Source organism: Erinaceus europaeus, chromosome 2, assembly GCF_950295315.1.
Source record: "Erinaceus europaeus chromosome 2, mEriEur2.1, whole genome shotgun sequence".
NCBI lineage: Eukaryota > Metazoa > Chordata > Mammalia > Eulipotyphla > Erinaceidae > Erinaceus > Erinaceus europaeus.
Window position 1 is genome coordinate 140693220 of NC_080163.1, and position 27665 is coordinate 140720884.

Below are 27665 nucleotides of genomic sequence, written 5' to 3' on the forward strand. Positions count from 1 at the left end.
GCTATGGGGAGGACCTGTCCAACAGGACAGCAGAGGCCAAGGCTGAGATCTCTTTCAGGTCTTACCTCTATTCCCCCGACCCCAAAACCAGCCCCTCATGGGATCTCACTGCCAGGTCATTGTCCTTGAGCTGGCACTAAGGAGGAGGCAGAGGGCAGGAAAGACAAGCGCCAGCCAAGGAATGATGCTCTTTGGGCCCAGGAACAGCTTCCTAGAGTGACCTCTGGGGAACCCACTGGGGAGGAAATATCTGCTACCCGTCTCAGCAGAGCCCCTAGAAGGACTAGATAGGGTCTCAAGCAGTTTAAGAGTCTCAGGGGGCAGAAGCAGGGAAGGTGGCAAAAGGGCCTCTGTGAGGACCAGCCCAGGAGACCCCCTGTCCCACACAAAGAAGCCCAGCTGGCTACTTCAGTCCAGGTCCCTCTGACCCCATGTCAGGCTGGGTAGGTTGTACTGTCCAGCACCCAGACAACACTTTCCATGTGGCTCCAGCCTCCCAATCCTCCCCATGTTCCTGGGCTACAGCCGACCACCTCTGTTGAACCGGATGCACCAGTGGGAGTTGGCGGTGCCTGGACTGAGGTGAGTATGGTTCTCATGTCCCATGAGGGGCTGCAGCTCCTGCTGCCGGGGGATGTCCGCACTGCTCTCACTTCGAGAGCGACCAGCCTTGGCCAGGCTTGGGGGAAAGGCAAAGCTGGGGCGTGGATCAGAAGGCAGGTCGAGGGAGGCCTGGGGCTCTTCAACAGCCAGAGGGGCTCGGGGAGGCAGGAGGGTCAGCGTGGGAGCCTGGGTACAGGGCGGGGATGCCAGGCTCTCCAGGGACGAGATGCTCTGGTTCCAACCCATCTGCATGTCCACGGGCACAATCTTGGTGGTTTCCGAGGACACATAAACTGCCAGGTCTCCCTGCCCAGTCTTCCAGGGCAGCTCCTTCTCAGCACAGGTTGGGGAGGGGGGGATGATTCGTGGACTCGGGCACACCTCAAGGCTTCCTAGGGATAGAAAGTACACACAGGCTCTTTACCAACAGCATGGACTCCTTTCCAGTAGAAGCACATTTTCATTAATATATTCATCCCACAGTTGCCACATTGCCATTTGCATGACAATTACTTGATGAATAAATGATGACTGCCTTGCTGAGGGGAAGCACCACAGCTGGTGTTGCTTTTGGTTGTATCTCTAGCACCAAACACAGTGCTGGGCACATTGCTTATAAAGCACCTGCTGACAAGTAGAACCTGAACTGGAGTTGGTGAACTGCATCAAAGTAAAAGACTCTGGGGTGAGTAGGGGGGAGAGTACAGGTCCTGGATAAGGATGACAGAGGACCTAGTGGGAGTTGTATTGTTATGTGAAAAACTGAGAAATGTTATGCATGTACAAACTATTGTATTCACTGTCTCTTGTAAAACATTAATGCCCCAATAAAAGAAAAAATAGTTTTAAAAAAATAGAAGACAAAATATAAATAAATAAAAGCACCTGCTGAACCACTATTAGTAACTCAAGAAAGAGAAAGGAGGAGCCAGGCCTGTACTCTCATCTTACTCACAACAATCTCAGAAACTACTTCCTTCCAAACCTCATCCCAGATGAGGGTGAAAAAGCCAAAGGCTTGCACACCCACCAAAACCCTTACCCAGGGAGTCGGGCGGTAGCACAGTGGGTTTAAGCACACGTAGCACAAAGCACAAGGACTGGCATAAGGATCCTGGTTCGAGCCCCTGGGTCCCCAACTGCAGGGGAGTCGCTTCACAGGTGGTGAAACAGGTCTGCAGGTGTCTATCTTTCTCTCCCCCCTGTCTTCCTCTCCTCTCTCCATTTCTCTCTGTCCTATCCAACAACAATGGCATCAGTAACCACAACAATAATAACTACAACAATAAAGCAACAAGGACAACAAAAAGTAATAAATAAATATTTAAAAAAAAAAAAAACCTTACCTAGGGGAGTTGGTTGTAGCGCAGTGGGTTAAGTGCACATGGTGTGAAACTTGAGGACTGGCGTAAGGATCCCAGTTTGAGCCCCCAGCTCCCCACCTGCAGGGTGTTCACCTCACAAGTGGTGAAACAGGTCTGCAGGTGTCTATCTTTTTTTAAAATGTTTTATTTATTCCATTTTATTGCCTTTGTTTTATTGTTGTGGTTATTATTGTTGTTGTTATTGATGTTGTTGGATAGGACAGAGAGAAATGCAGAGAGGAGGGGAAGACAGAGAGGGGGAGAAAAAGATAGACACCTGCAGACCTGCTTCACCACCTGTGAAGCAACTCCCCTGCAGGGGGGGAGCCACGGGCTCGAACTGGGATCTTTACGCTGGTCCTTGCACTTTGTGCTATGTGCATTTAACCTGCCGCGCTACCACCCGGCTCTCGTGTCTATCTTTCTTTCCCCATCTCTGTCTTCCCCTTCTTTCTCCATTTCTCTCTGTCCTGTCTGGCAACAATAACATCAAAAACAACAATAATAATAACCACATCAATGATTTTTAAAAAAAAAAAAAAAAAAGCCTTACCGGGGGTCGGGCGGTGGTGCAGTGGGTTAAGCGCATGTGGCGCAAAGCGCAGGGACCGGCATAAGGATCCCGGTTCGAGCCCCCGGATCCCCACCTGCAGGGGAGTCGCTTCACAGGCGGTGAAGCAGGTCTGCAGGTGTTTATCTTTCTCTCCCCTTCTCTGTCTTCCCCTCCTCTCTCCATTTCTCTCTGTCCTATCCAACAACGAATTGCGTCAACAAGGGCAATAATAATAACCACAACGAAGCTACAACAAGGGCAACAAAAGGGGGGAAAAAATGGCCTCCAGGAGCGGTGGATTCATGGTGCAGGCACCGAGCCCAGCAATAACCCTGGAGGAGGGAAAAAAAAAAAAAAGCCTTACCTAGGGCAGAGCCCAAAGGCATGAGCTCATACAAACCCAATAGACTAAAGCAGTGCCAAAGGGGAGGGGGAACTACTAGGCTTTCTTGCTCCTGCTCAATTTCATGACTCCCCATGGACTCTTTTTTTTTTTTTTTTTTTTTTACCAGAGCACTGCTCAGCTCTGGCTTATAGCGGTGTGGGGGACTGAACCTGGGACTTGAGAGCCTCAGGCTTGAAAATCTCTTTGCATAACCATTATGCTATACCCCCACCCGGACTCTTTTTTTTTTAACCTAGACAAGAGACAGAACAGGAGGGCTGGTGAAAAAAGCTTACGTAAACAGTGTACTGCTTTGCCATGTGTGTAACCCAGGTTTGAACTCAACCCCTTCCACATTGAAGGAAGCTTTAGTGTTGTATCCTTTCTCTCTCTCTCTCTCTCTATCTATCTATCTATCTAAAAATGAATTAATTTTTTTTAAAAAAGACAGAATGGGAGAGAGATAATAAGGAAGAGACAGAGAGGAAGAGCAAGATAGCAGAGACGCCACAGCACTTCCTCATCCCTCATGAAGCTTCCTCAATGCAGGTGCCACCATGTGATCCTAAGAGTTCAAATCTAGGTTGTCACATATGATAAAGTGTGCACTCTACCAGAGGAGCTATCTTTCAGAGTCCTGGGGCCACTTTTTCATTTAGAAAGACAGAAGCATTATAACACCATAACTTCCCTCAGCACTATGATACTCCTGTGTGGTCCTGGGGCTGCAACTTGAATCAGATATGGCAAAGCATATGCCCTACCCAGTGAGCCATTTTCCAGGCCCCTTGTCTGGATATATATATATAAAAGTATATATATATCCAGACAAGGGGCCTGGAAATATATATATATATAATATATACAATATAATATATATAATATATATAATATATATAATATATATATAATATATATAATATATATAAATAAATATATATATATATATATATACTTTTTTTTTTTTTTTTACCAGAGCACTGCTCAGCTCTGGCTTATGGTGGTACAGGGGATTGAACCTGGGACTTTGGAGCCTCAGGCATGAGAGTCTGTTTGCATAACCATTATGCTATCTACCCTCCGCTTGTGAAGCAACCCCCCCACCCCCCGTAGGTGGGGAGCCGGAGGCTCAAACTGGCATCCTTGAGTGGTCCTTATGCTTTATACTATGTGCACTTAGCCCAGTGCACCACTGCCCAGCCACTATTGTTATATTTTTAAGAGGAGTTCTGGTTTATTTATTAATTTATAAATTTTTGCCACCAGGGCTCAGTGCCTATATGACTCCACTGCTCCTAGTAGTCTCCCCCCACCTTCTTTTTACTAAAGGGTTATAGACAGAAGGAAACAAAAAGGGAAAGAGAGGACAGAAAGGCAGAGAGAGAGAGACCTGGAGCATTGCTCTACCACTTGTGAAGCTTCCCCTCTACAGGTGGGAATAGGGGCTTGAAACCAGGCCCTTAGGGAGTCGGGCGGTAGTGCAGCGGGTTAAGTGCACATGTAAGTGTAAGGATCCCGGTTCGAGCCCCTGGCTTCCCACCTGCAGGGGAGTCGCTTCACAAGTGGTAAAGCAGGTCTGCAGGTGTCTTTCTCTTTCTCTCCCCCTCTCTATCTTCCCCTCCTCTCTCCATTTCTCTCTGTTCTATCCAACAATGACATCAGTAACAACAATAATAATAACTACAACAATAAAACAAGGGCAACAAAAAGGGAATAAATAAATATTAAAAATATTAGAAAAAAGAAAGAAACCAGGTCCTTAACATGTGGTAATGTGTGTGCTCTACCAAGTAAGACATGGCCCGACCCTGAGTTCTAGTTTTTAGAGATGCATGCTGAAGTATTTATTGATAAAGTGATAAAATACTTGAGATTTACTTCAGAAGAACCCAGTGAAGAGAGGAGCATAGGTGGAATGAAATATTGATTATAGGGGCCAGAGAGGTAGCTCAGCAGTGAAGTACATGCTTTGAATGCACAACATCCTGCGTTTGAACCCTGGCACTGCATTTATTTATTCTCTGCCTTTTTTTTTAATGTGTGATTATTGGTACTTTACAAGATTGTAATGTTGTATTGCACCAAAGTAAAATACTCTGGGAGTTGGGGTGGGGATGGGGCAGAAAAGGGTTCAGGTCCGAACATAATGGTGGAAGAGGACCTAAGGGGGATTAGATTGTTATGTGGAAAACAGAAATGTTACACATGTACAAACTACTGTATTTTATTGTAAACCATTAATCCCCCAATAAAGAAAAAAATGAAGAATAAAAAATAAATTTACCCACCACCAAAGCCCTGCTTGGCATTGCATTTAAAAAGAAAGATTGAGGGAGTGGGGCAGTAGCGCAGTGGTTAAGCGCAGGTGGTGCTAAAGCTCAAGGACTGGCGTAAGGATTCCGGTTCGAGCCCCTGGCTCCCCACCTGCAGGGGAGTCACTTCACAGGTGGTGAAGCAGGTCTGCAGGTGTCTATCTTTCTCTCCCCAACTCTGTCTTCCCCTCTCTTTCCATTTCTTTCTGTCTTATCCAACAACAATGACATCAATAACTACAACAATAATAACTACAACAAGAAAAAAAAAAAAAAAAGAAAGATTGAGTGTGGCACAGTGGATAAAGCATCGGACTCTCAAGTATGAAGTCCTGAGTTCAATCCCCGGCAGCACATGTACCAGAGTGATGTCTGATTCTTTCTCTCTATCTTCCTATCTTTCTCATTAATAAGTAAAAAAAAAATTTTTTTAAATAAAAGAAAGATTGAGGGAGCCAGCGGAGGCACAGTGGATTAAGCGCACGTGGCGCAAAGTGCAAGGACGGGCATAAGGATCCCGGTTCAAGACCCCAGCTCCCCACCTGCAGGGGGTTCACTTCACAAGCGGTGAAGCAGGTCTGTTAGTGTCTTTCTCTCCTCCTGTCTTCCCCTCCTCTCTAGATTTCTCTCTGTCCTACCCAACAACAATGACAGCAACAACAACAATAATAACAACAACGATGATAAACAACAAGGGCAACAAAAGGGGGGAAATTAAATAAATAAATAGACTTATTTAAAAAACTGAGCAGTGAGTTGGAATATATCTCACTCCATGGAGTGCATACTTTACCACGCATAAAGACCCAGGTTCAAGCCCCTATCACTACATGGGGACACTATGCACTGCACCAGGGGACAGTACACTACTAATCAAGTGGTGCTGTGGTAGCTCTTGTTCTTTCACTCCCTGTCTCTATCTGAATTAAAAAGGGGGAGAAAATGCTGGGAGTAGTAGATTCATGCAGGCACAAAGCCTCAGCACCAAAACAAAGACTGACAGTAAGTGGGTAATTATTGAAGTTAGGTTATGGATAGAGAGTGTTTATTTTACTGGTTTAGTATTTTGTAAAACATTTTGATTTGTTCTATAATAAAAGGCTTTTAAAAGAACACTGGAGTGCCTGAACCAAATGACAGGGATTATTAGTGAGTGATATTTCCACAGAGAGAAACACCTACTATTTTTATACCTAAGAATTCATTTTTGATGAGTTTGGACTCCTCCCCCAGGTAGGTTGCCACTGACCCCTACAGCTTCCCCTGAAGGCAGGTGCACTAAGCATGGATGACAGAAGTGTAGGCTTTTAGCTTTGCGAGTCATGTCCCACATCAGACTGCCGGTGAGACAGTGAAAAGGCTGTGAACACTGGAGTCAGAGGGTCAAATTCAAGTTCTGGTTCTGCTATGGGATACCCCAACTGGGTGGCTGTGAGGGTGGAGCAGATGGTGCATGCCAGCTGTCTGATGTGAAGGAGATGCTCAGGGTGGTGAATAAGACAGTGAGTAGGGAAAGGCCAGTGAGTGTGTGAAAAGGAAGCCAACTACACAGCTACAGCCAGCTCCAGAGTGGCCATTACCTGAGACCTTGCCCTCCTGGAGAACCTCACTGGTGGCTCGAGCCACAAAAATGATTCCCTCGTCATCCTCCTTCTCTGTCTCTGAGCTGTCGCTGTCCTCTTCTTCCTCAGACTCCACGGTTAAGATCACAGTAGCTGGATGGAGACAAGAGCTGAGTAGTAATGACTGGCCCAGTGGCTGCCTCTTTTCCAAAAGGCAGAACCCACAGCTGGCAGAACTACCCACTTTTCTCCTCTGTCTCTTTTAGCACCAAACTGGGGGATGCCTGAAGGGCTTAAGAGGAAGAGAATTGAGGCTCCAAAGCTCCAGGAGACAACCAGGGAAAAGAGGGTCCTCATAGGAAGTCATATTCCCCAGCCTCCTCTCAGCCCAGACCCCAGATGAACTATCAATAGAAAAAGGAGCACTTGGCGAGCTGGGACACCTGTTTACATTCAGCTCCTCCAAATTCCCGGTTTTACAGACACTGAACCCTAGGTTCTGCCACATCCTAAGGGTTGTAATCTGAATTAGCTACCAGAGGCCTCCAACATCCTTGAACACTTCTAACTTTGAAAATGAGCGTGCCTGTCTCTCCCCTGTGGGAGAGAGCCACAGCTCATGGTGCTCGATGCCCCCATCTTTTCCCTCTCACCCCCAATCCTGCCCCTTGCTTGCCTGTGTCCTGAAGGCCCTTGTCCCGAGGCAGTTTCCCATTTGTAGCCTCAGTGCTAGCCACACCATCCTTCTGAGGACCAAGAAAAGAAAAAAAAAAAAAGCCCTAAGCCTCTGGCCCTAGCTCCAAACCCCAACCCTATCTCCTGTGCCATCAGGACAGTCTCCTGACACACTAAGAATGAGAATCTGTGATGCCCAAAGAGTCCACCATCCCACTGCCTCCAAGTGTTGTGGAATCTGAGTGACCCACACCCCAGCAAGGAGAACCCTTGCAGCAGCTGGAGATGAATTAAGGGTGCATGGAGTTATACCCACATAAGGACTCTGTCTTTTCCCTGCTTCTTTTTTTTCCTGGTAGAAAGTCCAGTCACCTCCCAGCAAGTGACCACCCAGCCAAGAGGCCAATTACCCCCTGAAGGCCTCCCCTTATTCTTTTTTATAATCAAGGAGAATGCAAAAGCAAACCCCAACTACTGCAGCTACCAAGTCTATGAGGATTATCCAACTACCCCCCCCAGGGTGCAGGGGGTTGGAGTCCAATACTTGACAGCTCAAAACTGCATGCCAGCTGCCTCTAACCCCAAACAGCGGCCCCAGAAAAGCACATGCCTTCTTGCGGCTGGCCTTGCGGGGCCGTGGCTTGTTTTTGGTGAAACAGATGTTGTGCTTGGTGGACTTAAAGGACTCCAGTCTCCGCTTCATGTTCTGCTGGAAGACCTCCTTGTCTTGTCGTTCCTGTGCATCCTCCGAGATGAAGTGTCGGCTACAGCTGGCTTTGTACTGGCAACAACAGTGCCCCCCACCATGAGCCTGGGCGCTCTGGCCCCCTACAGGGGTCACGGGCCACAGCCCAAACATATTCACCATAGACCCTGCCAGAACTAGCCATGGACTGAAAAAGCTAAACACACACACACACAAAGCCATATATTCTATTCTCAATTCACTAGGAGAAATCTTGAATCCAGTCACCCAGACCTGACTTTCCCTACCCTTTATTGCCCTGCTCCACTTCTCTGACTTGATGTGACAAAGGGTAGGGAAAACTGTGTTTTATCCCTTAGAATTACTATAAATCTTATTTATTTAACTTTATTATTTTTGTCACTGAGTCCTCATTCCTGCACAATTCCACTGTTCCTAGAGAACTTTTTCCTTTTTTTAAAATAATTTTATTTTAACTTTATTTTATTTAATACGACAGAGAGAAAATTTAGAAAGAAGTAGGGAGAGAGACAGAGAGACACTTAAACCCCTGCTCCACCACTTGTGAAGCTTTCTCCCTGCAAGTGGAGACCGGGGGTTTAAACGTAGGTCCTTGCACACTGTAATGTGTGCACTTAGCCAGGTACACCACCACCTGGCCCTGAATTTTTTTTCCTTATAATTTCATTAGAGACAAAAAAGGGGGGAGACACCACAGCATCATTCCACCATTCATGAAGCTTCCCTTGACTGGGGCTTGAACCCAGATCCCTGCACATGCCAGTGTGCCCTCTCTGGGTAAACTATCGCCATTTATGGCCTGCCTGGCCTCTGCCAGGTCTTCTTGCCCCTTTCAGCTACACAGGATTCTTTCTCTCCAGCAGGAATTTCCCAGTTAACCACTCCTAACACCCCCTCCACCCTAACACCACCTTCCCTACAACTACCTGTGTGTAGCTTAGGGGTCCCCTCCACCCAGAGTCTGCTCTTTCCTGCTCTTTCTCTCTCATAAAGACCAAGCCCGTGATGCTGGTACCTAGATGGCCCTACCTCAGCCCTCTGCTGCTCGGCAGCCTTTGCCCAGAACCAGTTCTAAGAGCAACTTCCAAGTCTCCCGCCTGCCCTCCTCTATATCCTCACCTCGAAGTGCTCCTCACTCATGGGGTGAAGAGGCCCAGCTCACCACCTCCCCAATACTCAGGCCCACTTTGCTCAGCCTGCTCCTACCTCCTTGCTCACTTCTCCTCCACTCCCTGAGCTTCCATCCCTCCATCCCCACCAGACTCACTCCTCTGCTTTTTTTTTTTTTTTTGCCTCCAGGGTTATTGCTGGGGATCAGTGCCTGCACTACGAATCTACACGAATCTACTGCTCCTGGAGGCTATTTTTCCCCTTTTGTTGCCCTTTGTTTTTTTTTTTTATCATTGTTGTTATTATTGTTGTTGTTATTGCTGTCATTGCTATTGGATAGGACAGAGAGAAATCAAGAGAGGAGGGGAAGAGAAAGATAGACACCTACAGACCTGCTTCACCACCTGTGAAGCAACCCTCCTGCAGGTGGGGAGCCGGGGGCTCGAACAGGGATCCTGATGACAGTCCCTGCACTTCGTGCCATGTGTGCTTAACCTGCTGTGCTACCGCCCAGTCCTCACTCCTCTGCTTTTAAGCTGCCTCTGGCCTCACTTCCTTGAAGGAAAACTTTTCTTTTTTCTTTTTTAAATATTTTATTTATTTATTTATTTATTTATGAGAAAGATAAGAGGAGAGAGAGAAAGAACCAGACATCACCCTGGTACACGTGCTGCTGGGGATCGAATTTGGGACCTCATGCTTGGGAGTCCAATGCTTTATCCACTGTGCCACCTCCCAGACCACGGAAAGCTTTTCCATTGACACCATTGCTTACCTCCCTTTTGCTGACAAACTTTTACACTTTGTTTTTGACTCTCTCCCTGACACTTTCCTTCAAACCCATCACTTCCTAAATACAACTCCTGAGCCCACAACTTCACAGGCTGTCTCTTCCCCAGTCACTGGTGCCATGTGCTGTGGTTCAATTTGAGGAAAGGATGTGGGAAGGCTGGCCTCTGTGCAGCATCCAAACCTCCCTCTGCCCCAAGACCCCAGGACCCCAGCACTACTGTTTCTCCAAGGTTTCTTTCCTCCACTGTTGCCCCTGCCTTTTATTCTACCAAAGTGTTGCCCTAGGCCCTCCTCTCTCCCTAGCAAATTTCCTTTCCTTTCCTTTCTATTTATTTATTTATTTATTTATTTATTTTTGACTGAGTACACACACACAAAAAAAAAAGAGCCTGGCTGTGTTCCCTCTCAGAAGGGTGGCACACCCCATGCTGCCCTGGCTGGTGGGGCGGCTGCTAAAGGAGCCTCAGAGCAGCTCTCTCTTGTCCCTCCAGTAATGATAGCTATGGTGCCCCACTCCAGGGTTATCATTGGGGCTCAGTGCCTCCACTGCTCCTGGAGGCCATTTTTTTCATTTTATTGCATAGGACAGAGAGAAATTGAGAGGGGAGGGGAAAATGGGGGAGGAAGACACCTACAGACCTACTTCACTGCTTATAAAGTGACCCTCCCTGCAAGTGGGGAGCTGGGAGCTTGAACTGGGATCCTTGCGTGCGTCCTTGTGCTTTATACTATGTGTGCTTAACCCAGTGTGCCACCACCCACCCCCAGTAAATTTCTTCATTCTCTCAGTTTCACAACTCTAGATAAGAGTTCTGTGGTTCCCAAACACCAACCATTTCAAATCAACTACAATGAATCATTGAGGCACTAATATCTGTTCTAAGTGATAATGGTTATTTTAAATAGTTATTGTCATCTACAGATACATACTGAAATACTTAGAGATGTGACAATGTCTAGAGTTTAAGAGCAGGAGTAAAGAATGTGACAAAACTAACCATGCTGTGCCTGGTGAGATGGCTCAGCAGGTAGAGCACAGACCTGCATGCCCATGGTCCCAGGTTCAGTGCCCAGCACTGAACACACACACACACACACACACACACACACACACACTACACAGTGGCAGGTGAGTCATGATGCATTTTTTGCATAGATATAATGTTGATAATTATTGGAACTGGGTGATGGACTAATTCTTTTATTCTCTCTAGTTTTATGAATGACAAATTCTTTATAAGAGAAAAATAAACAGAACAAAACAAAAACTCCACAGGTTGGATGAGATAGGGATTAACATGAAGACATAGGGTGTGCATCCTGTCAGGATATTGGAAAGAAAAACCAAGACCCCGGGATGGTAACCCAAAACTCAGAGCCCAGAGCCAAAAGATAGATTCTGGCATGTGGAGGACAGCAAGTTCTAGAAATAGAAAAGTGAGAGAGTGGTCAGGGATGTCGCTCAGTGGTAAAGCACAGGCAGAGAGAGAGACAGACAGACAGACAGACTGATTGACTCACTCACTCACTCACTCACTCACTCACTCACTCACTCTATGGCCTGCTCTGGCCAACCACAGCAAGACTGACACCTTCCATTCTGAATCCCAGTTTGAACAACCAGAGTAGACACACCAGGAACAAGAGATCCTAGCCAGAGACAGGAGAGGTGTATAAGAGAGCTGTTTCTAAAGCTTTGTAACTTATTCTGCTGAGTTGCAGAGACAAATCAGGACCAGTGGGAGCAAGTTAAAAGAAGCCAATTCTGTCTCAGCAGTAGAAACAACGACCTCATTAAAACTGCCAGGAATGGTTTCCCTTATCAGAAAGGGCTCAAAGTAATGGCTTACTGCCCCCTTGTGGGGTTTCAACAGATTCCCTCCTGGATGGGTGGGACCTTTCCAGTCCCCAAAACTTCACAAGCTGCCTTGAACTCACACTACCTGAAAGAGAAGTTTGCCTGCCCCTACTAAGCTGGCCCGGCATGCTTCCTGTGCTCTCCTGCTTCTGTTTGAGGCCCCACAGAGAAAATAGCAAAGCCTCTACCTCTTCTTCCCCCTTCAGAACCAATCACCCAGTTCTATGTGCACCTCTTCCTTCCCACCACACAGCCTCTCATCTCACCCTCTCCAATTTGATCTTTACTTTGCTAGCAGAGAAGATATCCTTAAATAGTGCTTGTATCAGGCCAATCTCCTCAGGGGGAAGAAATAGAAAAGAAAAAAAAAGAAGAAGAAGCTAAAGGTTATTACTGATAAGATGAAGTTCAAGCTCTTCAACAGGGCATCTATAGTTCTCCATGTGCCATTTGAGCCTGCAGTAACAACCTCCCCAGATACCATCCCACCACCCCCAGAACTCTTCTGCCTGCCTGCCCTCACCCTGCGGCGTGGCTTATAGAGGCCTCCACAGAGCAGATGGTGCATCACCGCATCCTCCCGGTCCCGACCACTTCGGACTGTGTCAATCACCTGCAGATCCAGACACGCACCGCTGCCACTCTCCCTCCTGCAGGAGGCAGGGAACATGTGTGCCAGGGGCTGGGAGGCAGACACACCAGACATGGGTGGCAGAGGTCTAGGCTAAGGCCGAGACACTCACAAATCATGCCCAGAAGAGCTTCAGAGTCTCTTTCCCAGTAGAGACAAGCTTGAGGAAGGGAGCTCAAGGACTTACAGCAGGTTGGTGACAGAGGTCTCTGCCACAGAACTGCGGCTAGGCATGGATGGCAGAGTGAGCCCTGTAGACGACAAGACGTGGCCTCCCTGCAGGGGCCAAGACAGAGGTGAGATGGCAGTCTGATGCAGGTGGCCCAGTCAGATACAAACAGTCAAAAAAAAAAAAAAAGGCTAGCACTTTTGTTATTCTCTAATGTTTCTGATACCGTGCACTTTACATTGAATCCACTAAGCTGCAACACAAGTGCTCTTACTCCTGCTTCTTTGCAGTTGAGAAACTGAGGCTCAGAGAAGTGAATTACCCACAGTGGCAAGCCTAAAAATGATAAGAACTAAGCCTGCTGAGTCCAGCTCTTCCTAACCTCTCCATCCCACCTGCGAAACTCTGAATGTCAGCATCAGGCTAACTGCTTCCTATAGCTGTCCCTTCACCAGCCCACAGAGTCCTCTGGGAATTGCTAACACCCTGCTCAGGGCCTGCCTGATCATTGCCTCCTTCCTGCCTCCTGCTGGCTGCCAACCCACCTGGTCCACGAAGCTGATGGCATCTCGGATGTTGAGTCTGTAGTACACATCCCAGATTTGGTCCCGGATGCGGTAGGCTGACTTCCGCATCAGCAGCTGACTCAGGTACTTTTTGTCAAATTGCTCCCACCTACAGAGGATGTCAGGGCCAGTTCTGAGTGTACTTTTAATGCCTGGCCAGCAGGCCCTTCCTCAAATAAAACAGGGCATTGTTTGCGCTGGCTTCTCTCTAGGTATGGACATACCTCAGGCAAGGAGAATATTAATCCCTGTCTTTATGGGATCGACAAGTGAAAGTTTCATATAAACCAAATTATTCACAAATAATTGTGACATTGCCACCATGGAAAGAATTACAAAAGATGGTTATAGAGTATAGCAGGGATTTCTCCTATCTGGGAGGTCAGAGGCATCTCAGGACTTGATGTCTAAGGTGAGATCTGAAGGCTGAGCAAAGGCTAAGCAGGCAAGGAAGTATTGTAGCAGTGGGAACATGTGCCAACATCCTAGTGGCCAGGGCAGGGGGGGCAGTATGTTGGGTGCTGAGGTTCTAAACCAGGGTCTGTATAATTAGCAGGCCAACAGTCAAAGACATCAGCGCACCATGGGACTGGAGTCTGGTGAGTGCCAGACCATACAGGGCCAGGTAGGCCTCACTGGGGAGCCTTGTCCTATGCTGAGATCACTGGGATGCAACTTGAAGGCCTTTAGACAGAAGGTGTACAGCCTGAGCCTGGCTGTGTCCCCTCTCAGAAGGGTGGCACACGCCCCATGCTGCCCTGGCTGGTGGGGCAGCTGCTGCTGAAGGAGCCTCGGGGCAGCTCCCTCACCTGTCCCTCCAGTAGTGATAGCCATGGTGCCCCACAACGTCCTCCACTGCAGCCAGAATGTGGTCAAAAGTCTAGAAGGGGGGGCGGGCAGGGGGACTGGATCAGGACTCTGCTCAAAATAGGAAAAGGGAGAGAGGGACAGGTGGAGGGATGGGGCTCTGGTACCCACGTGCTCATGTAGCTCCTGGTTCAGGGTGGGTTTGTGATGGTCACTCCTCTTCACCTTCAGCCACTTGACCAGTGGTTTGATGGTCAAGCCCTGCAGACAGGCAGTAGGTGAGCCCTACCCTACCAGGCTCCCTGCTGCCTTTCTCTCCCCATGATGAGGCCTCAGCTTCTATACTCCCACTTCACATAGCACTCAAGGTCTTGGATGTCAGGCACCAGCAGCCATAGAATTATCTCAGTGGTAGAACACAGGACTTGAATGTGGGAGGACCTAAGTTCAATTCTTGGGATCATATATGCCAGAACTGAATAGTGCTCTGGTCCTGTGGTATATTACTTTCATATTATAGATAAAATAAATCTTTTTTTTTTTTTTAAGGAACCCTTGTCCTACAAAGCCCAAGCCTCCCCTAGGGCCTGTCAGACCCTCTTCCCACCAGCCTCATGGGCTCTCCCACCTGCACGATGACTGTGAAGAAGACCACCACAATGGTGGTGGCCACAAAGTAGTCTTTGGCAGGGACCTTGGTCCTGTCCAGTAGGATGACGAGAGCGAAGGCCACAGCCCCCCGAAGGCCCCCATAGGACATCACCACCTGGTCAATCTTGTCCAGAGGGACCAGCCGGAACTGATTGAGCACCCACGTCTGCAGGACTACGCCTACAGCAGGAGGGAGGCCAGTGGAAGCAAGGCGTTGGGACTGGAGGGCACTGGGAGTAAATGGTACCAAGTATGACAGGGGCTGGGAGGGGTGAGCCACAAGAGGGTGCTTAGGACCTGACAAGGAGGTAGGTTCAGATGGGGGGTGAACTGCAGGGGAATGGGACAAGAAAGACTGGGAAAGCAGGGGGTGCCAGCAATACCGAGGGCTCGGAAGAACAGGATGAAGAAGAGGGTGCCCAGCACCAGCCCAGAGTCCCAGGCCCACTTAGAAGAGTCTACAGCTGAGATGCCAAGTAGCATGAAGATGATGGTCTCGGCACAGCTGGCTAGAGTCTTCATTGTGTATTTGACAGCTGTGCGTGACTTATGGGAGATGTTGGCCTCCACATACTTCTTACAGCCCAGGCCACACATAGTCACCCTGTAAGGGGGATGGAGAGACAGGAGGGTGAGAGAGGGCAGCAGAGATACAGCCTCTGAGGCTGAAGTACGCCTCCGAGTCCCACTTCTGTCCACTAAGGGGTAAACATTTCCAGTGTTCCCTACCAACTGATTGCTGGGAGGGCCCCCAGGACTCACGCAAGAATAGCAGAGAGTGAGGCCATTTCCGCAGTGAGGTAGGCCGCGTAGGCGAGGAGGAAGACCAGCAGTGGCTCAATGATGCGGACCCGCTTGGTGAAGCGTGTGGTCAGGGCCAGGAGGAAGGCAAAGACTAAGCCCACAGCTGCCCCGCCCAGACTGACCACAAACAAGGAGGCTGGGGGAGGAGTGGGTTGTCAGCATGACCCCTAGCCCCGGGACCCACCCATGCTGGCAGATGGGAGTGGAGGCTGGCACCCACCACACTCCTGGGTGTCAGGATCCCAGGAGAGCCCCTCCATCCAAATTCCCAAGGCCCCCATTTCTCCATAGAGGAGGGAAGCAATTGAGGCAGCCCAGTCAGCCTTGAGGTGGTGATTGGGGGACACAGCAACCCAGGGGCAACAGACCTCCAGTGGTGCCCAAGGGGGGAAATACTGACCGACTCCCTTCAGGTAGTCAGTGGGCTGCACGTTGGCAGAGCCCATCTCCACAAAGGAGTTGCAGACCTTGTACAGCACCTGAGTGAGAAGAAAAGCATCAAAAGCTGTTGTGGAAGAAGGTTGGGACTGGGACTGTTGTGAGTAGGTAGAAGTTGAGGCCATACTTCTTCCTAGGTCACTGGGGGGAGGGTCAGCTGGTCAGGGATTGGGAGCTGGAGTTAGGTGTCAAGGACTACCAGCATACTGAGCACTCTCACCACTGTGACTGCATCGTTGAGGAGAGACTCGCCAAAGACGATGATGAAGAGAGTCTCGTTGACATGCACCTCCTCAAAGACAGCCAGCACTGCCACAGGGTCCACTGCTGAGATGAGGCTCCCGAACAGCAGGAAGTCCAGCAAGCCGGCCTGCACTCTAGGGGCTTTTGAGAGACAGGTGGAGGACAAAGGCTGGTGAGGGCTTCAATCAGTACAGCACTGCCTGTAATGGAGAGGGTGCTTTCCTACAGGTAAGGAGAGCTACACATAAGGCCTAGTTCTGCCACTTAGCATCATGGCATGGATTCTCTCACTATCACATGACTTCTCCCAGTCAGGCATGCTTACTTCACAAGACTGCTGCAAAAATCAGCCTAGGAGAGGGCTAAGAAAGTTCGAGAAAAGCTAAAATGCTAAGGTGGCACTGACAAGACATTGGCAGCAACAGTAATAATAACCACCAGCAGGTTGGAAGTGGCTGCTGACTGGCTTTATCAGAAAAAACAAAAGAGAGCTCATTCTCCCACACCTGTGGTTCTCAGCTGAAGAGAGGTGACACTCACAATTCACAGTGGGGGAGGGCTAGATAGCTCTGAGGGCTGACTAGAGTCAAAGAAACACCACAAGTGGAACTTAAACATGTCATATAATCTCCACAAGCCTCAGTTTCCTTGTGTATGGGAACAGTTACCGTATCTATCTTAAAAGTTCTCTAGCCAGGGAAGCAATTACAGAAGCCAGACCTTCCACCTTCTGCACCCCATAATGACCCTGGGTCCATACTCTCATAGGAATAAAGAGTAGGAAAGCTGGAGGTCGGACAGTAGCACAGTGGGTTAAGTGCATGTGGCACAAAGCATAAGGACCAGGCGTAAGGATTCGAGTGAGCCCCCCGGCTCCCCACCTGCAGGGTAGTCCCTTCACAGATGATGGAGCAGGTCTGCAGGTGTCTATCTTTCTCTCCCCCTCTCTGTCTTCCCCTCCTCTCTCTATTTCTGTCTGTTCTGTCCAACAACAACATCAATGACAACAATAATAATCACAACAATGATAAAACAAGGGCAGCAAAAGGGAAGAAAAAAATAAAAAATAGCCTCCAGGAGCAGTGGATTCCTGGTGCAGGCACCGAGCCCCAGTGATAACCCTGGAGGCCAAAAAAGAAAAAATAGGAAAGCTATCCAGGGAAGGGGATGGGATACGGAATTCTGGTGGTGAGAATTGTGTGGATTTGTATCCCTCTTATCATATGTGTTTTGTCATTGTTTCCTTTTTATAAATAAACATTTTAAAAATTAATATATGAAAAAAGTTCTCTAGCCAGTGCCCAGTACAGAAGCACCTAATGGATATTACCTATTAAAAGTATTACAATGATCTGATATGTCCTTCATTTCCTTTTTGCACCCAAAGAGTTGTGATCCATCAGGAAAACCAGGTTGGAGTTCCTAAGAAGAAATTGCAAACCTCTGCCTTGTGCCTTGGAAGCTGAAATTTTAACACTCAGAACCGAACTGATTTTGTGGACCAAAATGAGGAAGGAGCAGGACTGAGCATCCAGAAGGCAAAGTGCTAACCTTGAATTTGATATCAACTGAGTTTAAGGACCTCTATCTCTTCACCCATTAAATGAGGCAAACTGTACCTCCATGGGGTTGTTATGAGGAGTTGATGGAAGAGAGGCCAAGTGGTGGTGTGCCTGGTTAAGCACACACATTACAGTGCACAAGGACCTGGGTTCAAGTCCCTGGTACCTGCCCCCCTGCAGGGGGAAAGCTACATGAGTAGTGAAGCAGGGCTGCAGATATCTCTCTCCCTCTCTTTTTTGTTTATTTTCTTATTTATTTAAAAAAGGAAACATTAACAAAACCATAGGATAAGAGGGGTACAACTCGACACAATTCCCACCACCAGATCTCCATATCCCATCCCCTCCCCTGATAGCTTTCCTATTCTTCAACCCTCTGGGAGTATGGACCCAAGGTCACTGTGGGATGCAGAAGGTGGAAGGTCAGGCTTCTGTAATTGCTTCCTCGTTGAACGTGGGTGTTGACTGGGTGATCAGTACTCCCAGCCTGCCTTGCTCTTTCCCTAGTGGGGAAGGGCTCTGGGGAAGCGGAGCTCCTGGACACATTGGTGGGGTTGTCTGTCCAGGGAAGTCTGGTTGGCATCATGCTGGCATCTGGAACCTGGTGGCTGAAAAGAGAGTTAACATACAAAGCCAAACAAATTATTGAACAATCATGGACCTAAAGGTTGGACTAGTGCAGATGAAGTGTTGGGGGGTCCTCCATTTTGTAGATAGCTAATAGGCATATTTTAGGTATATTTCAAGGGGCCTGTAGCTATCCTAGTGTTTTCTTTTGTTTTGTTTTCTCTCTCTTTGATCCACCTGGATATCAGATTCCCTCTCTTTTTTTTTTTTTTTATTTTGCCTCCAGGGTTATCCCTGGGGCTCGGTGGCTGCACTACTAATCCACTGCTCCTGGAGGCTATTTTCCCCCTTTTGTTGCCCTTGTTGTGGTTATTATTGTTGTTATTGCTGTCAGATAGGACAGAGAGAAATCAAAAGAGGAAGGGAAGAGAGAGATGGGGAGAGAAAGGTAGACACCTGCAAACCTGCTTCACTGCCTGTGAAGTGACCCCCTTGCAGGTGAGGAGCCAGGGACTTGGACTGGGATCCTTACTGGGGTTGCGCTTCTCACCATGTATGCTTAACCTGCTGTGCTACCGCCTGACACCCCCCTCTTTTTTTTAAACACAGTTTTCTTTTCTATTTCTCTTTTTATTACCTTTATTTATTTATTGGATAAAGACAGCAAGTAATCGAGAGGTTAGGTAAGATAGAGAGGGAGAGAGACAGAGACACCTGTAGCCCTGCTTCACCACTCACAAAGCTTTTTCCCTACAAGTAGGGATGGGAGCTCGAACCCAGGTCCTTGCACATTGTCACATGTGCCACCACCCAGCCTGTTACCTGGTTTCTTTCTTTTTTCTTTTTTTTTAATATTTATTTATTTATTCATTCCCTTTTGTTGCCCTTATTGTTTTACTGTTGTAATTATTATTGATGTCATTGTTGTTGAATAGGACAGAGAGAAACAGAGAGAGGAGGGGAAGACAGAGGGGGGAGAGAAAGGCAGACACCTGCAGACCTGCTTCACCGCCTGTGAGGCAACTCACTTACAGGTGAGGAGCCGGGGGCTCGAACCCGGATCCTTAAGCTGGTCCTTGTGCTTTGCGCCACCTGCGCGTAACCTGCTGCGCTACCACCCGACTCCTGTCTACTTTTTTCTTTTACCAGAGCACTTCTCAGCTCTGGCTTATGATGGTGCAGGGGTTTGAACTTGGGACTTTGGAGCCTCATGCATGAGAGTCTCTTTGCATAACCATTATGCCATATACTCCCCCTCTCTCCCCCCCCCCCCCTCTCTCTCTCTCTCTCTATATATATATATATATATATATCCTTCTCCCCTCTCAGTTTTTCTATTTCTATCCGGTAATAAATAAAAAGTTACAATTAGGGAGTCTGTGCGCAGTGGGTTAAGCGCACGTGGTGTGAAGCGCAAGAGCCAGCATAAGAATCCCAGTTCGAGCCCCTGGCTCCCTACCTGCAGAGGAGTTGCTTCACAGGCAGTGAAGCAGGACTGAAGGTGTCTATCTTTCTCTCCCCCCTCTCTCTCTTCCCCTCCTCTCCATTTCTCTCTTTCCTATCCAACAATGACAACAATAACTACAACAATAAAAAAGGGCAACAAAAGGGTATAAATAAATAATTTTTAAAGTCACAATTATAAAGGAGTCAATGGAAGAAGTAAAGAGAGAATATCTAGTATAGGTCTTGTATCCTGTGGATGCTTAATATTATAATACATATTAAAAATAGGAGATGGGGGGCCAGGCGATGGCACACCTGGTTAAGCACACACATTACAATGCTCAAGGATCTGGTTTCAAGCCCCTGGTCCCCACCTGCAGGGGGAAAGCTTCATGAGTGGTGAAGCAGGTCTGCAGTTGTCTCTCTGTCTCTCTCCCACTCTATTTCCCTCTTCCCCCATAATTTCTCTCTGTTTCTATTCAAAATAAATAAATAAAGATTAAAATTTTTTTTAAAAAATAGGAGATGGAAATAGAAAATGGCTCACCCAATGAAGTACGCCATGCACAAAGACTGAGGTTCAAGACCCTGGCTACCATATGGGAGCACCATGCAAAGGGGAAGCTTCACAAGCAATAGCATGGTGTTGTGGTGCCTATTCTCTGTGTGTGTGTGTCTATTTCAATCTCTTTCTATCTGAAATTTGCAAAGGGGAAAAAAGAGTCTGCTGAGTACAGTGGAATCATGCAGGCATGAAGCCCCAGTGGCAAAAAATAAAAAGACCAGGAAGAGACTCAGAACTAGAGCACATGACTTGCAAGCCTAAGACCCCAGCTTTGTTCCCTAGCCCAAGCACCAACACTGTCACACTGCTAGAACTAAGCAGTGTCTGATGTTGTTCTTTCTCATAAAAATGAATAAACCCTTTAAAAACTAAGGATAATAACAACAGAAAACTAGCTTTATGTGGCCTGGCAGAATCGGTACGGTAAGCCATTAATGGAATGAATGGTGAGCTGTGCCTCAGGGGAGCAGGGCTGGTAAGTGGCACTGTACAATAGATGGCAGGAGACAGGAGACTGGCAACAGCAGCCCACACACAGCTGGAAACCAGCCCCCTGCTGGGCTGTCATGCTACAGAAGCTCAGCTCAGAGTCTCTGGCAGACAGCTGAATGAAGGCCAAAGGCCTATCTGGAGCTGCCTTGCCCTCCAGGTGGTAATGATATAAATGAGCTCTCAGGAGCTGGCTCCTGCCAGCATGGGGTCTCTAAAGCTCCAGTAATACATTTGACAACACACTGCTCTGACAATCTAGATCTTTGGAGCCACTCACCCACAAATCCAGCCTGTTGTAGGCCCCAGAGAGCAGCACCCGTTGTGAAGGCATTCCAGAGTGTGCCCACCACAGCATAGGTGAGGATGGCACCCAAGTTGTCAAAGAAGAGTCGGCTAGGCATGAAGTAGCCTGAATCCAACACAATAGGAGGCAGCAGGAAAAGGAAGAAGGTGCCTGGTTCCAGTTGGTACTCAGCTTTCTTAGCCACAGCCAAGACTATGCCTCCAAGCACCAGGCCCAACAAAATCAGCAGGCAGCTTTCTGGGACCAGGGACGTCACCTTCCGAGACAAATGAAACACTATAAAGCAAAAAGAGGGAGTTATCAGATACAACACACACACACACACACACACACACACACACACACACACACACTGAACAACAACCTCCCAAATTTAGGTGGTCTTGACCTTGGGACCAAGGAAGGAAAAGAAGACAGGACTTGGGAGTCGGGCGGTAGCGCAGCGGGTTAAGCGCACGTGGCGCAAAGCGCAAGGACCAGCGTAAAGATCCCGGTTCAAGCCCCCGGCTCCCCACCTGCAGGGGAGTCGCTTCACAGGCGGTGAAGCAGGTCTGCAGGTGTCTATCTTTCTCTCCCCTTCTCTGTCTTCCCCTCCTCTCTCCATTTCTCTCTGTCCTATCCAACAACAACAACAATAAAACAACAAGGGCAACAAAAGGGAATAAATAAATAAATAAAATCTTTAAAAAAAAAGACAGGACTCCTAGATCAGCAGGTTAGTTCGCCTGGATAACATGCCTGCTTTGCCACATGGATGGCCCACATTTGAGCCTGGTTCCCAACACACTGGAGGAGGTTTTGGTGCTGTGTCTCTTTCCCTTTCCCTCTGTCTCTCTTTCTCTCTCTCCTCCAAAAAACAAAACAAAACAGTCAATTCAGACTGGTAAAACCTAGGCAAAGACAAAAGAGGAGGAGGAGGAGGCAGAGGAGGAAAAAAAAAGAAAAGAATAAATACATAAATAAATGCAAGACTCCAAGAATCTTCAACCTCTATGGCACCAAGTTCTCTTATTTTATGGCACTCCTGTCATGGTAGCATAGGCTTCAGCATACTTTCTCTATTTCTGGAAGTGTCCCCTTCTCCCTACTTTCATTATCAGATCCTACCTTTCTCTGATCTCCCTTACTGATAAATATTATCTGAACCTCAGCAAATGTTGTTCAGTGTATCTTTATATATACCATAGCTGTACAAATTAGGGCTTCCAAAGTCTCAACTTCCTAAGTTCAAAGCTTAGCTCCTCTACTTACTAATTCTGTGACCTGTAATTCTTGTGACTTTTCTGACTTGGTCATCTCATGAGCAAAATAAAAATAAAACAATAGTGGTCTGGGAGGTGGCGCAGTGGTAAAGCTTTGGACTCTCAAGCATGAGATCCCGAGTTTGATCCATGGCAGCACATGTGCCAGAGTGATATCTGGTTCCTTCTCTCTCCTCCTATCTTTCTCATAAATAAAGAAAATCTTTTTTAAAAAAAATAAATAAAACAATAATACGCTCATAGGATTTTAGTGAGGCTCAAGTAAAAGTCTACTCAAAAATACCTAGCCTAGAGCTTTATAGAAAACACACAGTAAATGTTCCTTCTTGTTATATTATTGTGTCCTGCCTCCCTAACAAGACCATAAGACACATTATACCTCTAAGAGCCTTGTAAGTCTTCTTGTCCAATGTGCCTTCCATTATATGGTTATAGACTCAGTAGTTTAAAAAGAACTAGGTATATGGGGGCTGGGCAGTGGCACACCAAGTGCACATAGTGTGAAGCACAAGGATCCCGGTTCAAGCGCCTGGCTCCCCACTTGCGGGGGGGTGGGGGTGGGGAATGTCACATCACAAGCAGTGGAGCAGGTCTGCAGGTGTCTGTCCTTCCTCTCCCTCTCTATCTCCGCCTCCTCTCTCAATTTCTCTCTGTCCTATCCAACAACAACAACAAAATGGCCATCAGGAACAGTGGATTCCTAGTGCAGGCACCAAGCCTCAGCAATAACCCTGAAGAAGAAAAAAAACAAAACACCTAGGTTTAGCAGTCAGAAAATCTCCTGTTCTTTTGGCTCCAGAAATTTCTGTATGGTCTCAGGCAAACTATTTAATTTACCTGGACTTTAATTTCTTCTCCTGCAATATGAGAAGCATACTGATCACAAATGGATAGGATGTAATATATGACAGAGTATGAATGTGCCTAGCAGGATGTCAGATACATTGTCAGTGTTCAACAAATAGCAATAAAGTATGATTGGGGGGAGTAACAGCAGATCTGCTCCTAAAATAAAGTGGAGGCAGTATGAAATGGGTTTGTAGCACTTTTGCCTGTTGGGAAATTGTGCAGATGTGGTCGATCATTGGCAGGGCCCACAAACCACTATATTTCCATGCAAGTATTATTTACATATCTCTACCACGTTATCCCCCTCCGGGTATTACTAATTCAGTTAAAACCATTGCAACAGTTGCTAAAGACGCTTCCACCTTCCCAACATGCCTTTTGCCTCTCTCCACCCCCTTTCCTAGCCAATCTCGTCCAGACTTGCCACTTCCAGAATCCTCCCATAAAAGCCTTTCCTATTTCTGCTTTGCTCTTTTTTTTTGCTCTTTTCTCTTCCTGGACCCGACCTGGAGTAGGGCTGGTGGGCATAGTGGGAGGCGGCCATTTTGCTAGCTCCACGTGGCCTGAACCACTGTGCTCACACCCAATTCTGGGGCATCCACATGAATAAAGATTTGCATTCCCACTCCGCCACAAATTCCTGGTCTCTTCCCTTTCCCCCGCCACGCAACCCAACAACATTTGCCAGACCTCCCTTTTTAAAGGGACAATGCCAAGGCTTCAAACATGCACATTTTATTGTTCCTGGGTAGACTTGTTCATTTCAGACAGAGGTAGAGAGATAGACCACAGCACCAGAGCTTCCCCTGAGGCCAGGGCATTCCTATGTGGTGCCAGGGCTTGAACCTAGATCTCACGCATGTCAAAGCACGTGGCCGACAAGGCACATACCCCTGCCACTCCTCCCTCTGTCTTCTAAAACAAATGTTTCCGACTTCCTTGGACCTTGAGACCATGAATGAACACACCTCTTCCTATAAAATCCCTGAAGTGGTAGGTAGTAAGAAAGGTCTACATGTCAGCCTATCTAAGACCCAATGACAAGAAAATGCTTTTTAGATTATGCCCAAATGAACTGGGATAATGACTAGCACATAGTGTGATCTATGTAAACATGTTGAATAAGTGGACCAGGAGGTGGTGCAGTGGATAAAGCATTGGATCCTCAAGCATGAGGTCCTGAGTTCAATCCATGGCAGCACATGTACCAGAATGATGTCTGGTTCTTTCTCTCTCTTCCTATCTTTGTCAGTAATAAATAAATAAATTCTTTAAAAAAAATGTTGAACAACCTGTTTGGCTTCGTATGTTAACTCTCTGTTCAGTCACCACGTTCCAGATGCCATCAGGATGCTGGCCAGGCTTCCCTGGACTGAGACCCCACCAATGTGTCCTGGAGCTCCGCTTCCCCAGAGACCCACCCTACTAAGGAAAGAGAGAGGCAGACTGGGAGTATGGACCGACCAGTCAACGCCCATGTTCAGCGGGGAAGCAATTACAGAAGCCAGACCTTCTACCTTCTGCAACCCACAATGACCCTGGGTCCATGTTCCCAGAGGGATAGAGAATGGGAAAGCTATCAGGGGAGGGGGTGGGATATGGAGAATGGGTGGTGGGAATTGTGTGGAATTGTACCCCTCCTACCCTATGGTTTTGTTAATTAATACTTTCTTAAATAAAAAAAAATGTTGAATAAAAGAGGAGAGGGGAATTGCCTAGCAATGAAACTGGGGGGAGGTATCTCTGAATGTTCTACTAACCTTTTCTCTCCTCTACTGAAGATTTTTTTTTCTGCTGAGGAGGTTCTTTTCGCCTACCCTCATAGGAGATAGTATGCAAGCTAGGAAAAAACACTATGATTTATGGGGGAAACTACAGTCAATGCTGTAAACCCTAAATAAGACAGCAACTTCCCTTACAACTCAGACTTCTTAGCAAACCCAATTCTTAGCTCCGAGTTCTGAAGCTCCTCCCAACTTGCTCAATTGCTGCCAGGTCCTAAGCTGTGCTCCATTCTACCTCTCCTCATATTCATCTATAACCCTACCCCCATTTTCTCCATCAGGGACCCTATTCCATGGGCTCCAGCACTACAATTCAAAATGCTGGACTCTAGCACAGCTAGGTTCCCTAAAGGCATTTCAAGCCCCATTTTCTATTATTAATGGGCTGTCACAGCAAAGTGGAGAGCTCTGACCCCACCTGCCCCCAGCAGTATAGGGAGGGGAGGTAGGGGGGCAAAATTCTAGGCTGTGAGATTTCTACATAAAGACTGTATTAGTGAGAATGGAGTACAGGCTGTGCCAGCATAGATGGGGAGTGAGTAGCAACGGCTCAGCTATAATTAGTCACCCCCACAGAGCCTGCACAACAGGGAGAGGGAGGAGGGTCGCCACTGGGAGGAGGGACCACTGAGTGTTCTCAAGTGGGGAGGAAGGGACAGAGCAAGAAAAAGCAGCTCTATTCAAGGAAAGGAATCTGAAGCACAACCTTCAGATGTGCAAATATCATGCAGACTGAAGGTGGATGGATGCATGGATGGATGGATGGATGGATGGATGGATGGATGGATATGAGAGTATCCAGTGCAGACACGACCTAGAAGGCCTGGGTTACTGCGAGTTTCTTCTTCCCTTAAGTGGGAGGAATTTAGACCTGAATAGGGGTGTCCCACAGCTGGGCGGGCACAAAAAGAAGATGGCTTTAGAGGAGAAGGAGGTAGAGGAAAAGTGGCAGTTTAGCATGCTAATAGATACTTGGACGTGGTGGCCACCAGAGAGGGCTGCTTGGGTTTGCCAGACACCACTCCTTCAGTGTCCTCACACGTCCTCAGGCTGACTGAGGCTCCTGGGAGGCTGGGAACTGGGAGAAGAGACCCCGACCAAGGGCTTATTGTAAGGGAAAGGGGGATCAGAGGGGACAAAGAGTCTAGAGAAGGGTCTGGAGAGAGTTAGAGCAGCCCTCGGAGAAGACACATTCTCAGGGCACACACACACACACACACACACACACACACACACACACACACTAAGAAAAGGAGGGTGCCCCCACAAAAGGTGATGCAGGCAGGAACTGGGTGACAGCCTGGATTTGTGGAATTGGGATCCAAGAAGCCGCCCGGGGCGTGTGGGGACTGGGGCTTGGGAGCGACTAGACTGCCCGCCGGCCTAGCGCAGGCACACAGCACTCACCGATCTTGGCCAGGCTGGCCACCAGGATCCACAGGGCCACCAGGTAGGGCGCCTCCACCTCGTGCCATTGCCAGCGGAAGAGCGCCAATCCCGGGGGAGGCTCGCCCCGCGCCCCCGGCTCCGGACTGGGCTCTTCGGTGGCAGCTCCCGCCCCCGCCTGGAGCAGCCCGAGCAGCGGCAGTGCGGCGCGCAGCATCCTGCCGCCAGCCCCGCCGCCCTCCCCGCACCGCAAGGCAGCCAGCCCCGCGCCGCCGCCTACCGGCCGCCCCCGCGTCACAGGCACGTGGGGCGCGTCACCCCCAATTGCGGTCCGGTGCCCCTCAGCCGAGTCGGGACTCAGAGACCCTGCCCCGGGCGTCGTAGTCTGTGCCCCTCCTGCTCCTCTCTGGAAGCTAGTCTCGGTCCTGGACAATCCCCAACGCGTTGTGCTATTGTGCAATCCCCTTCCCCAAGTCCCGCAAGTCCTACTCTTGCAAGCCCGAACCCCCAGAATAATTTTTTTTAATTAAAAATAAACCTTTCCCAAACCTCCCCCGACCCGAATTCCGAGCAGTCAGCAATCACAGGTCTCCAGGGGCGCCGCTGCCTCCAAGGCGCGGGTGGCGGTAACCGGCTCAGGAGGGCGTTGGGGGTCTCCAGCGGCGGGGTGCGGGCAAAGGGGCGCGGCTCCTGCCTTGCGTGTGCAGCGGGCGGTCGCCCGCCACCGGCCCTGGCGCGTCGGGCCCCGGCGCTGCCGCGAGCACCCGGCAGGGGGCAGTGTGCCGCCGCCCCGCGCACCTCCCTTGAGAGCCAAAGACCCCCGCCTCGGGCAGTGCGCACGCGCACGGAGCGCTCCCACAGAACTGTGATGGACAATGCAGTACCCCCCCCCCCCCGCGTTTCCACATACCCAAGACCCAGCTCATTCCTAGCGGAAGAGGCTGTTTCTCTTCATCTCTCTCCCAAACCGACGAACGCCTTCTCCCCTTTTCCACAAAACGGGAGGGAACTATCTTCCTTCCCTAAACTATGGAAAAACCCAGCCAAAGATAGATCCAAACTAGGAGTAATCCACCCAGCCTCCCCCATCTCCAAATCTGAAGGACACGCCTCTTAATCTCGTTTCAAACAGAGGTGGACTGTCTCCACTTTTCACTCAGACTGAGGGGCAATCATTCCACTTCTTTCCCTAAACCCA

General features: G+C 48.4%; 1 protein-coding gene across 1 annotated transcript; it reads right to left on the minus strand.

Annotated features, from left to right (window-relative positions):
- Positions 1–27196, minus strand: SLC9A5 (solute carrier family 9 member A5). The gene is made up of 16 exons (XM_007517738.3): positions 26489–27196; positions 21160–21462; positions 16228–16391; positions 15970–16048; positions 15528–15705; positions 15149–15369; positions 14743–14945; positions 14286–14375; positions 14117–14187; positions 13287–13416; positions 12760–12848; positions 12465–12591; positions 8065–8235; positions 7456–7525; positions 6798–6932; positions 1–995 (listed from the first exon to the last, which is right to left on the minus strand). Exons 1-16 carry the CDS (start codon positions 26682–26684, stop codon positions 520–522), a joined length of 2703 nt encoding a protein of 900 aa, XP_007517800.1. The 5' UTR covers positions 26685–27196; the 3' UTR covers positions 1–519.
- Between the last annotated feature and the right edge of the window lie 469 nt (positions 27197–27665).

Coding starts and splice junctions, on each gene's coding strand:
- SLC9A5 (XM_007517738.3), bottom strand. CDS start 26,684: ATGCTGCGCGCCGCACTGCCGCTGCTCGGGCTGCTCCAGGCGGGGGCG. Junction 14,188..14,285: donor ACCAGGAGCTACATGAGCAC/GTGGGTACCAGA, acceptor CCCCCCTTCTAG/ACTTTTGACCACATTCTGGC. Junction 8,236..12,464: donor TCTATAAGCCACGCCGCAGG/GTGAGGGCAGGC, acceptor TGTTGTTGCCAG/TACAAAGCCAGCTGTAGCCG.